Genomic DNA, 12,500 nt, shown 5'->3' on the forward strand with positions numbered 1-12,500 from the left:
CCAGTGCCTCGGTCAGTCTGTACTTCACATTGTTTGTTGTTGTTGTTGTTTTTTGTTGTTGTTCTTGGATCGTGCAAGTCAGATCTTTCCCTGTCTCTCTGTCTGTCTGCTTCAATGTCTTTCTCTTGTCTTTGTGTCTTTCCCTGTCTCTGTCTCTCTCTCTGTGTTTCTGTCTTTTGTGGTTTGTCTGTCTGTCTCTCTGAATCTGTTTCTCTCCCTCTCTCTGTCTCGGTCTTTCTGTGTGTGTGTGTGTGTGTGTGTGTGTGTGTGTGTGTGTGTGTGTGTGTGTGTGTGTGTGTGTGTGTGTGTGTGTGTGTCTTCTTCTTCTTCTTCTTCTTCTTTTCCTCCTCCTCCTCCTCCTCCTTGTCTACTTCTTCTTCTATCCTCCTCCTCCTCCTTCTTCTTCTTCCTTTTCTTCTCATCTTCCTCCTCCTCCTTCTTCTTCTCCTCCTCCTCCTCCTTCTTCTTCTTCGTCGTCTTCGTCTCCAGAAAGAATCATTGGGACGCTGCACCATTGTTGTGAAGGAATTAGTGTTCACTAGTGACTCTTTCAGCCGTGTTGGTAGTCTCCGTGCGTCATCAGTCAAAGCCTGGCTCTCTGCACAAAGAAAAAAAAAAAAAGGCTTTCCCGGCGGCCCGTTTTGCGGTGTTGTTCGTCCACTGCTGTCTTCGTCTTCTCTCGTTCTTTCGAGAAACTTCTGTTGATGAGCCGCGAACATGAAATAGAATATTTCTCAGAGGTGTTGAATTCAAAGTTGACCAGACGAGTATTATACGCCCGCCCGGCCGTTGGCCATTGCTGTTGGTGATTTGGAGAAGCAGAAAATGAAAAATGGATAACGGAATGAAACGGCAAAGAAAGAGAGAACTGAAGAAGATGAAGAAGAAGGGAGAGGAGGAGGAGAAAGAGGAGAAGAAGAGGAGGAGGAGGAGGAGGAAGAGGAGGAGAAAGAAAGATTTTGGCACATAGAAAAGAAAGAAAGAAAGAAAAAAAGAAAGAAGAATGTTGAATAAAGTACGTGGACGTGCCAATACTCAGGTAAACGATGTGAAGTATTGTCTTGTCTTGTCTTGTATTCTAAGCCAGGCGAAGTATTAAAATTGTATTATATTGTTTTGCATTGTAAGCCAGGCGAAGTATTGTATTGTATTGTACTGCATTGCATTGTATGTATTGTATTGTATCGTATTGTAAGCCAGGCGAAATATTGTTTTGTATTGTATTGCAAGCCAGCCAGGTGAACGTTATTGTATTGTATTGTATTGTATTGTAAGCCAGGCGAAGTATTGTATTGTATTGTAAGACAGGCGAAGTATTATATTGTATTGTACTGCATTGTTTGTATGTATTGTATTGCATCGTATTGTAAGACCGGCGAAGTATTGTTTCGTATTGTATTGCAAGCCAGCCAGGCGAACGGTATTGTATTGTATTGTATTGTAAGCCAGGCGAAGTATTGTATTGTATTGTATTGTAAGCGAGCCAGGAGAAGTATTGTATTGTATTGTATTGTATTGTATTGTAAGCCAGGAGAAGTATTGTATTGTATTGTATTATATTGTAAGCCAGCCAGGCGAAGTATTGCATTGTATTGTATTGTATTGTAAGCCAGGCGAAGTATTGTATTGTATTGTATTGTAAGCCAGCCAGGCGAAGTATTGTATTGTATTGTAAGCCAGGCGAAGTATTGTATTGTATTGTAAGCCAGGCGAAGTATTGTATTGTATTGTAAGCCAGCCAGGCGAAGTATTGTATTGTATTGTATTGTATTGTAAGCCAGCCAGGCGAAGTATTGTATTGTATTGTATTGTAAGCCAGCCAGGCGAAGTATTGTACTGTATACCAGCCGCCGTGGCAAAGTGGTTAGCGTCGCTGACTGACGGCTGGGAGGACGCGGGTTCGAATCCCAGCGGAGGTGGGTTTTTCGGCCCGTGGCCGGCTCCTACCCAGAGTGTAGTGTTTTATGAGCTTAAATGGGGAGACTGGGACCACACAGTCGAGTGTCATCCACTTCACGGATGCGTCTTTGGGTGTGTTGCTCTAATTACCTGACCTACACTGCAAGTGTCTGTATCTCTCGGGCCTGGTTAACACCGGGATATCATTATGACAGGAAGTGTAAAGTTCAGCCTTGTCATGCACTCCCAAACCAAAATGGACCTCCACAGCAACAGCATCATCGTCACCGTCATCCTCCTCCTCCTTCATCATCATCAATATAAACAAAACAGTCTCAAAGTCTGTGGCCTTTATGCCCTGCTCTCATGGTGACCTCATTTTCGATACCCCTAAAGTTCTGTGTTTGGGGTGAGTCCTGTCAATGTCTTCAGTGTCGGCAAATTCATGGGGGCTGTTGTTTGGGGGACGTGGTGGCGGTCTCCACTCTGGGAGGGACGCTCACTCAGTCTGGCTCCGCGACTAAGCCATTATTGTCGTCAGTAGGGGACTTAGTAGGTGGTGTCCTAAGTACGTTAAATCAGAACAGGCACCACTGAACACCACCGAAGTGACTCAGCAGCAGTGCAGGGTCTCCTCTAGTGTGTGGCCTCCTGGCGACCTAACATCGATGGTTCCCTGTGGACTGCCGACGCTGGAACTGTGACCGACGAAACCGGGTGTGGCCTTGCATGGGGGAATCTAAATGAGCGGCGTGGGAGTAATGCCAATGAAACGGTGCAGATGATGAGGCAGCAAAAAAAAAAAAAAAAAAAAAAAGTAATGTATTGTATTCATTGTATTGTATTGTATCATATTGTAAGCCAGGCGAAGTATTGTATTGTATTGTAAGCCAGGCAAAGTGTTGCATTTATTCATTGTGTTGTACAACTCTTTTGTCACAACATATACATCTGTATGAAATTCGGGCTGCTCTCCCCATGGGAGCGCATCAATACAACTGCAACACTACTCCTTTACTTTTCCTCTTTTTTTTCCTGCCTGCAAGAGTAGTGGTTTTCCTGTCAAAGTGGATCTTTCTACAGAACTTGTCAGGCGATAGCCCTTTGTTGTCGCGAGTTCTTTTACGTGCGCAAAGTGCATGCTGCAAACGGGACGTCGGTTTCTCGTCTCCATGTCTGTCTCGGTCTCTCCTCCTCCTCCTCCTCTTCTTCTTTCTTCTTCTTCTTCGTCTCCTCCTCCCCGTCTCCTTCTCCTCCCCTTCCTCATTCTTCTTCGTTTTTTTTTTTCTTCTTCTTCTTCTCCTCCTCCTCCTTGTCTGCTTCTTTTTCTCCTCCTCCTCGTCTCCTCCACTTCCTCCTCCTCCTTCTTCTTCTTCTCCTTCTCCACCTTCTCCTCCTCCTCGTCCTCCTCCTTCTCCTCCTCCTCCTCCTTCTTCTCCTCCTCCTCCTTCTCCTCCTCATCCTTCTTCTTCTCCTCCTCCTCCTCCTTCTCCTCCTCCTCCTTCTTCTTCTCCTCCTTCTCCTCCTCCTCTTCTTCTTCTTCTCCTCCTCCTTCTCCTCCTCCTTCTTCTTCTCCTCCTCCTTCTTCTTCTTCTCTTCCTCCTCCTTCTTCTTCTTGCAGGAAATGATGGAGATGGCCTGCTCTGAAGAAGTGTACTGACGTGGCTGTACGCATTGTCTGGAAACAGGGAAGGTGATTGTCGGTGTGGAAAACACACAGGTTGGGTCGTGAGTATGATGGCAGTGCACTGCATGTGACAAAAAAAAATCACCTGTGAAAATCTAGCTCGTCTGGGGGTACGTATCAATGTTATTATTTGAAGTAATGTTATTAGGATTTTATGTTATGTTATTATTATTATCAATGTTATTATTTAAGACACTGAGTTAATTAAAAAAAAACACGTTTTCATTCATTCTGGAAACTGTGATTTCTCTCTCTCTGTCTCTCCCTCTCTCCTGGTGTAAAATATTCGTCGTTTGTCTTCACCCTCATTGTCGAACTATTCCTTCATTGTTTCATTCACCACCCGCGCGTCATACACTGCCTGTCACTTTCCTCTCTATGTCGTCATCATTCATTGTCATCTCAAAAAAGAAAGGGGGGGCGAGGCGTTTTGGGGGGTGGGGGGAGAGTGCTGTTGCGGCAAAATAAGACTTTTCTTTTCATACTTTTTCTTTGCAGACACTCCGGTTTGTACAGGTCTTCAAGGCGCGAAGCGTTTGTCACGTGCATTTTGCTCCACAGGCTGGGATGACCTATTGCAGAATCTCCTGGCTTTGAATATGTGTGTGTGTGTGTGTGTGTGTGTGTGTGTGTGTGAAGGTTTATCTTTCGTTTCAGCCGTGTGTCAATATTGTTCTTGTTCAGTGTTGCTGCTGCTTCTACTTCTGTTATCTTCTGAGAACGGTGTGCTTTCATTATTCACGGGTGTGTATATGTGCGTGTGTGTGTGTGTGTGTGTGTGTGTGTGTGTGTGTGCGTGCGTGCGTGCGTGCGTGTGTGTATGTGTGTGCGTGTGTGTGTGTGTGTGTGTGCGTACGTGCGTGTGCGTGTGCGTGTGCGTGCGTGCGTGCGTGCGTGCGTGCGTGTGTGTGTGTGTGTGTGTGTGTGTGTGTGTTTCCCCAACCCCCTGCCCCCGCCCCCCTCCCCTTCCCCACCTCCCCCGACAGATCCAGACATCCTTCAGTTCACCACAGAGAGCACAGTTCACAACCAAAGTATCGTCGACATCCTCACCACAGAGAGCACAGTTCACAACCAGAGTATCGTCGACATCCTCACCACCGAGAGCACAGTTCACAACCAGAGTATCGTCGACATCCTCACCACAGAGAGCACAGTTCACAACCAGAGTATCGTCGACATCCTCACCACAGAGAGCACAGTTCACAACCAGAGTATCGTCGACATCCTCACCACAGAGAGCACAGTTCACAACCAAAGTATCGTCGACATCCTCACCAACAACACCGGCGGCGTCGGCTCAAAGAACCGCACTGACGTCACCTCAAACACCTCTCACTATGACGTCACCACCGACGGGGGCGGGCGCGGAGGCGGAGACGTGACGAAGCCACCAGTGCGTCACGACCTATTGTGCGGACAAACGGAGATGTCCTTCAGGATTCCTGTCTCTGAAGACATGTTGCCGCTGCCTAAGGTGAGTGAGTGTGCTGCTGGCACCGGAATTCAGTGACTCGGTTTTAATCCTCCGTTGAAGGTCTTTGGGTAAAGCGTCTCCACGTGTTATTACGTGAAAACATGTTTGTTTGTTTTTGTTTTTTTTTACTCTTTTTTTCAGCGTAGGATCTTATTCACGTTCTTGTGTGTGTGTGTGTGTGTGTGTGTGTGTGTGTGTGTGTGTGTGTGTGTGTGTGTGTGTGTGGTGTGTCTGTGTGTGTGTCCGTGTGTGTGTCTGTGTGTGTGTCTGTGTCTGTGTGTCTGTGTGTGGCTGTGTGTGTCTGTATGCATGTATGTATGCATGTATGTATGTATGTCCATGTGTATGTTTGGGTGTGCATGCATATATGCCCGTATGCGTACGTACGTACATGAGTTTGCATGCATGCACGTACGCACCCGCGCGTGAACAAGCGCGCTGATGTGTGTACTCTCCCCCCCGCCCCCACCCCACTCTCCCCGCCCCCCTCCATCCCTCCCCCATTGCAGACGGTGACACTGTCTGACCCGAGCTGCGCAGTACAGATCTCCGAGGTGACGCGGGAGGAGGAGGAGGAGGAGGGGAAGCAGAAGCATCACTTCCTGTCTGGCTCCACCGTTTTTAACGGCTGCGGCACCACGGCACGCTTCACCAACCACAGCGTTATCTTCTCCAACTTCATCGTCCTGGACTACAGCCAGGGCACCGCCGCTGCCAGCCCCTCTGTCGACAACAGCAGCGATGACAGCTATAGCAAGAACAACGGCAGTCATGATGTCACTAACAGCAGCAGCAACAGCAACAACAGTGACAGCAAAAGCAACAGCAACAACAGAACCGGCAATGATATCATCATCAGCAGCAGCAACAGCAGCAACAACAGTGACAGCTATGGCGACAACATCAGCAGCAAGAGCAACGACAGTTTTAACGGATTCAACAGCAACCACAAGAATGATAGTATAATCAACAACAGCACCACCAACAACAGCAACAACAGCATCAGCAGCATCAACTCAAGCAATATCACTGTCTCAATCACCAACACACCATACAACGACAGTGACAGTTATCTCGCGGCAAGTAACAACAACAACACCAACGATGAGAACAGTAACAACAACACCACCAGCAACACCACCAACACCAACACCAACACCAACAACGCCATCCAAATCATCCCACTGGAGTGTCACTACGAACGAGCATCGGAGCTTCACCTCAGCTTCCTGCCGCTGGTCCGCCAAGTGCTGTTCACAGAAACAGGGGTCGGTCGCTTCCAGTTCCAGATCGAGCAGTTCCAGGACTCTTCGTTCGCTGCCGGGATCAGCCAGTCTGCCTACCCGCTGAGAACCAGCCCGTCCGAGGAGGTTTTCGTTCAGCTGAGTCTTGGAGAGATGTTGGGACAGCATCTGGATGAGGATGTGTATGGCATGGACGTTGAGGGGTGTGTGGCCAGCCCTTTGTCTTCCTGGTCGGAGGCCCGGCGAGGGGTTCACCGAGGGTTGATCGTGGACGGGTAAGGTGGAAGGAAAGAATGAAGGAAAGAACGAACGAAAAAAATACACACACAAAAACACCACCACCAAACAAACAAACAAACAAGGCAAAGCAAAGCAAAACAAACAACAACAACAACAACAAAAAACGAACCCTGATCGCTTTGATTTGTTCATAAATGACTCTCACTGATTTACTGTTGCCAGTGAATGATCGATCAGTTCACTGACTGACTTACCGACTGACTTACTGACTGACTGATTGACTTACCAGCTGGCTGGCTGACTAGCTGACTGACTGACCGGTCAGTTCATCAAAGAAGGAACGGACTGATTGACTGAATGAATGAATCATAAGAATTTGATTACCATTGAATGTTTGTCAGTAGCTGATCGACTGACTGACCGACTAATTCATTGGCGAATGAACGAGCTGACTGGTCGACTGTATGATTGACCAACTGGGTAATTTCCTGTTTTGAAAAATATCCAGAGTTCCGGGGGGGGGGGGGGGGGGGGGGGCAATTTGAACAACGATTTTCTTGTGGCTTGCAATGCAGGCATGAAAGAAATTTCATGTAACGTGTTGTACGGTTTTAAATGGAGGTGAAATAACCCACATCGTGAAACACGAACTGATTCTTTTTGAGTGACACGCCATCTTTTTGGTTTACCTTTGCATGTTTGTTATTGTTTTTCTTTTTTTTAGTGGGGGCGCGGGCGGGGAGGGGAGGGGGGGGGGCAGGTGTAGGGGGAGAGGGGGGATATGGTGGGGGGTAGGGGATGATGGGGGACAAAATAAGAAAAGAGCGACTCACTCGATGGTTGCGGCATAAGTGTAGTGACGCAATCACTATCAAAACTAAGCACGATAACTCTCAAAATATAGTAAAACACACACACACACACACACACACACACACACACACACACACACACACACACACACACACACACAAAACAAAAAAAAAACCCCCAAAAATCCATAATCAGATATGCTACACAACATCTGCAAGGCGCCTGACTAGCAGTATAACCCGACGCGCTTAATCACGCACTTGTGTGCATGCATATATATATATATATATATATATATATATATATATATATATATATGTGTGTGTGTGTGTGTGTGTGTGTGTGTGTGTGTGTGTGTGTGTGTGTGTACCTTTGTGTAGCATACCACAATAGGACCGGTTTATTAACTGATTGACTGAATGACTACTATTCCAGTTGCCCAGTCAGCAAGGACGTCCGTCTTCACGAGGTTCAGTCGGAACAACTGACGTCATGCTCCACGACCTGCCCCCTGCGCAGGCCTCGTAGTCATGGCGACCCTCGTGTCTTCCGCTTCAGCTTCAAGGCCGCCGTGGCCCCCGCTGACCTTGAGCAAATGTCAAGGTCACGATCAGGCTCCAGCCTTGTGTACATCCACTGCCGCGTGCGGCTGTGTCCCGCCACTTCGTGTCTCCTCCAAGGTCGTCGTTGTGAGGAGGTTCCGACCTCGACCCTTGACCGGCGGAGGAGGGATGTCGGGAAGGGTGGTGAAGGTCACGGTGAAGGTCAAGGTGGGGTAGAGGGGGAGGCCGGTCACCAGCTGTCTACTGGGCCCCTGTTGATAGTGGTGGATTCTGCTGGAGGTGTGTGTGTGTGTGTGTGTGTGTGTGTGTGTGTGTGTGTGTGTGTGCGTGCGTGTGTCACCGTATGTGTAAGTGTGTGTGTGCGCGTGCGTGTGTCACCGTGTGCGTGTGTGTGTGTGTGTGTGTGTCACCGTGTGTGTGTGGGGGAGGGGGTGGGGGTGGGGGGTGGGGCAGTGTGGGGAGGGGCGTTTTCGCTCGCTTGCATGCGTATGTGTGTACACGTCCGTGTGTGTAAATGTATGCGATCACGGGTATAATTCATGTCAGTGTCTTGTTATTTTCTTTTTTTTTTTTTTTTTTAACCTTTCTTTCCTTTTTTGCTATCTTTTACTTCCTTCTGTCATTCATTCATTCATTCATTCATTCAATATTCATTCAATATGCATCTATTTATTTGTTTATTCATTTTTATTCATTTCTTTATTCATTTAGAATTCATTTTGAAAACAAAAAAATTCTATTTATACTATTATTCATTAATTATTTTTTGTGTGTGTATTCATTCAATTACTGATTCATAACTCGCATGCATGTTTCTGCCCAGAAGCAGCAGACCAGAGATCCGTTGTCATCTATGCTGTACCTGTGCCTCTGGTCATTGCATTCACTGTCATCATTGTGGCTGCTGCCCTGGTGACCTTGGCAATACTCGTTGCTTGGAAACGCCGCGGGCGGGGTGAAGGTCATCGCTCTTTGAAAGATGGCGTCCGCTCAGTGTAACCCTTGACTCAGTGATCGACGAAGGATTATTCCCATTATGATTTTAGTTTTTTGTTTTGTTTTTTTTTTAAATAAATTTTTAAGATAGGCTTTACGATAGTGTTAGTGATGTGAATAAGCTCTCTCTTCTCTCTCTCTCTCTCTCTCTCTGTGTGTGTGTGTGTGTGTGTGTGTGTGTGTGTGTGTGTGTCGTGTCACTGATTGGCGTTTGATATAGTTCTGGTATGGTTATAGTTTTTAGGTGCGATTCAAACCATTTCTGTTGTTGAGGTTATGGTGGATAATTTGTTTGCTGTTGGTGGTGCTGGAGGAGGGGGACAAGGAGGACTGAGGAGGTGGAGGTGGAGGAGGAGTTTCAGAGTTTCAGAGTTTGTTTATTCCCATTAACTCTTTTGAGTCATAGAGAAACAAGGAAACATGACAATAACAGGATGACGGCCACAGAGGAAGAGCGAAGATAATTTAAAAAGAAGAAACAAAAGGGGGGATAATACAAATGGGGGGAAAATAAAATGAAATCAAAGGCCAAATGTAATCATCAGTCTGGTACAATGCAATAGGAATAGACAAATGCACAGATCACAACTTAGATTTACAATACGGCTCTGTATCTGACTAGTTGAGCCTGAACTGGGAACTGGGGAGGAGGAGGTGGAGGAGGAGGTGGAGGTGGAGGAGGAGGAGGTGGAGGTGGAGGTGAAGGATTTGATGAGGAGAAGGAGGAGAAGCAACAACCTAAGAACCATTTTAAACAATTTCTCCCGGTTTCTGTTTTTGTTTTAATCTCTCTTTCTCTCTCTGTCACTTTGTATCTCGATCTGTCTGTCTCTCTGACTATTTATGTCTGTCTGTTAGTCTGTCTGCACCTGTGTGTGTGTGTGTGTGTGTGTGTGTGTGTGTGTGTGTGTGTGTGTGTGTGTGTGTGTGTGTGTCTGTCTGTGTCTTTGTCTGTCCCTGTCTGTCTGTCTCTCTGTCTGTCTCTCAGTCTCTCTCTTACACACACACCTGCACTCAGTGATTATTATTAATTTTCAGCTTCATTTTACCCCCGGGTGAAGAGAACAGGGTAATACATACCTGTTTGCTGTTTGTAACACACACACACACACACACACACACACACACACACACACACACACACACTGTCTGTCTCTTATTGTTACTCTGAATGCTCCGCTCCCGTTCAGAGTCTGTCTGTCTTTCTCTGACCCCCTTCTCTCTCTCTGTCTGTCCGTCCGTCCGTCCGTCTGCCTGTCTGTCTGTCTGTCCCTTAATGCCATCGAATCCAGTTTCTGACATGCGTTATCATCATATCATCATTTTTGGTGATCAATTTCTGTAGTCACGTATCAATTACTTGGTGAAATGTTCCGTATTCTTTTTTCACCAGAACATTTTTTTTCCTTTTCCTTTTTCTTTTTTTTTCTTGGTGCTTTCACACGCCTTCTTCATTGGCCAATAAAGCAAACCCCCTTTTTTTTTACCTTCTGTTTTCTATCGTTTTTTTTTCTTGTTTTTTTTTTTCGTTTTCTATATAACATGTTAGTTTTCGATTAATACATGTGAATACATCTAAATGTATTCAAAGTAGTATTCTTCCGAATACACTAAGTTCTTGGCTGAATAACCGGTTTTCATGGACAATTTCAGTGAATATTTAGCATTATACATGTGTTTTCAGTTGTCTGAGATTGTTCCGTATTCAGTTATGTTACTGTGTACCTTCCATTGTGTGTATTTGTTACGAAGCAACAATTAAAATTATTGTGATATCTTCATGAAACATTCAATACTGATGCCGTGCCGACAACACACGGCATAGTCCCCATGTTGTTTACTTGTCCATGTTGTGATAATGCACCTGACTAAATTTCTCCAGTTGGAGATAATATCTTATCTTATCTTATAGATTTTAAGGTAATTATTATTTAATCAATGCATTGTAATGAGGTAGTTGCGGTAGAGTGGAAACATCCAATATGATAAACGACAGCTGACGGTGCTGTGCAATAAAGATTCATCATCCTTGGCATTGTCTCTCTCTGACGACGTGTGGTTGTCGGACCTCGTCTTCCATAGTGTTTCGGTCTACGGGAGACAACTGCGTCATGCTGAAAGTGTTTTGAAGCTGAATTATCTTCCTTGTAAGGCTTGCAGAAGAACCCACACCTACCTACCTGGGAGTGACCTTTGACCGCAGGCTCACTTGGAAACAGCAGATCACCAGATGCTGTAGCAGGGCCAAGCTGAGACTGGCGATCATGAAGAAACTTGCAGGGACGGACTGGGGGCTGATGAATGTATCCTAAAGAGACTCTATACGGAGAGAGTCCGACCTGTAGTTGAGTACGGGACATCAGCATGGGCATCAGCTGCAAAGTCTAACCTCGACCATCTCAGCAAGATACAGAACCAAGCTCAGTGTGTCATAACTGGCGCCACGAGATCCACCCCAAATCCTGAAGATGGAGGAGACCACTGGGCTACAGTCATTGGAGGACAGAAGGGACACAAAGATCCTCATCCAGGCAGCAAAATTCAAACACCTTGAAAACCATCCAATGAACAACAGAATGAGCAGACCCACCAAGAGCCAGCTGAAAAGAGGCAGCTTCATCGACCAGTCAAGACGCCTTGATAGACAAATCCCAGTCTTGATGGAACATGAAGAAAAGCCTATCCCAGCAAATGTCACCCACCCATCTTGAAAGAGGCAGGTGTGTTCCCAACAGTCGTCACCAGCATTCCCGGAGTGGAGAAGAGAGGAACAGTCAGACACCCAAAGGAAGGCCCTGGCCATGGAGTACATCTGCAACCAGTACCCCCAGGAAGACTGGACCCATGTCTTTACAGATGGCTCCGCCACAGAAGCAACGAGGGATGGTGGAGCTGGAATCTTCCTCCAATACAAAGACGGAGATGAAGAAATTGCAATCCCAACAGGAAAATACTCCACCAACTTCCGAGCTGAGCGAGAAGCCCTCTGTGAGGCAGCCACAACAGTCTCGAAGAACCCCACGAGAACAACAGGGCAGGTGGTGGTGTTCTCAGACGCTCTCTCCGTGCTCCAAGCCCTCAAGAACTCCCGCTGCAAAGAACAGAACCATCTCACTTCAGCCCTTGTTGCCCTGAGTGCCAGAGTGGAGAAAGTGGTGATACATTGGGTACCAGCACACTGTGGCATCAGAGGCAACGAAAAAGCGGACATTCTGGCAAAAGACGGTGCACAGAAGGAGCAGGCCAACAAACTGGTATCATACGATGAAATCAAGACAATCATTAAGGCACAGCAAGGAATAAAGTGGCACCTCCAGCACCCCAAATATAACCCAGAAGACAGATACCATTTGCTGGAACGACGGGAACAGGTCAAGATCTTCCGCCTGAGGACTGGACACAACCGCCTGCTCCACCACATGCACACACAATTTGGCATTGGACAGAGTGGAGAATGCCCTTGTGGTGAGGGACCAATGACAACCGACCACATCCTTCAAAACTGTAGGACACATGCAGCTTCGCGGAGGAAGTACTGGCCAACACCGACAGCAGTGGAAGCCAAGCTGTACGGCACCCTG

The 12,500-nt window shown here is 46.7% G+C and overlaps 1 protein-coding gene across 1 annotated transcript in view; it reads left to right on the forward strand.

Annotated features, from left to right (window-relative positions):
* The window catches only part of LOC143300800 (uncharacterized), a 13,652-nt gene extending 4,666 nt beyond the window's left edge, over positions 1 to 8,986 (forward strand). Inside the window, exons 2-5 of the mRNA XM_076614731.1 lie at positions 4,573 to 5,063; positions 5,573 to 6,582; positions 7,796 to 8,202; positions 8,747 to 8,986. Coding sequence (XP_076470846.1) covers positions 4,573 to 5,063; positions 5,573 to 6,582; positions 7,796 to 8,202; positions 8,747 to 8,922 — 2,084 coding nt within the window. The 3' untranslated portion in view covers positions 8,923 to 8,986. The remainder of the gene's footprint in view (positions 1 to 4,572; positions 5,064 to 5,572; positions 6,583 to 7,795; positions 8,203 to 8,746) is intronic.
* Positions 8,987 to 12,500: the final 3,514 nt, after the last annotated feature.

Source organism: Babylonia areolata, chromosome 26 (genome assembly GCF_041734735.1).
Source record: "Babylonia areolata isolate BAREFJ2019XMU chromosome 26, ASM4173473v1, whole genome shotgun sequence".
Taxonomy (NCBI): Eukaryota; Metazoa; Mollusca; class Gastropoda; order Neogastropoda; family Buccinidae; genus Babylonia; species Babylonia areolata.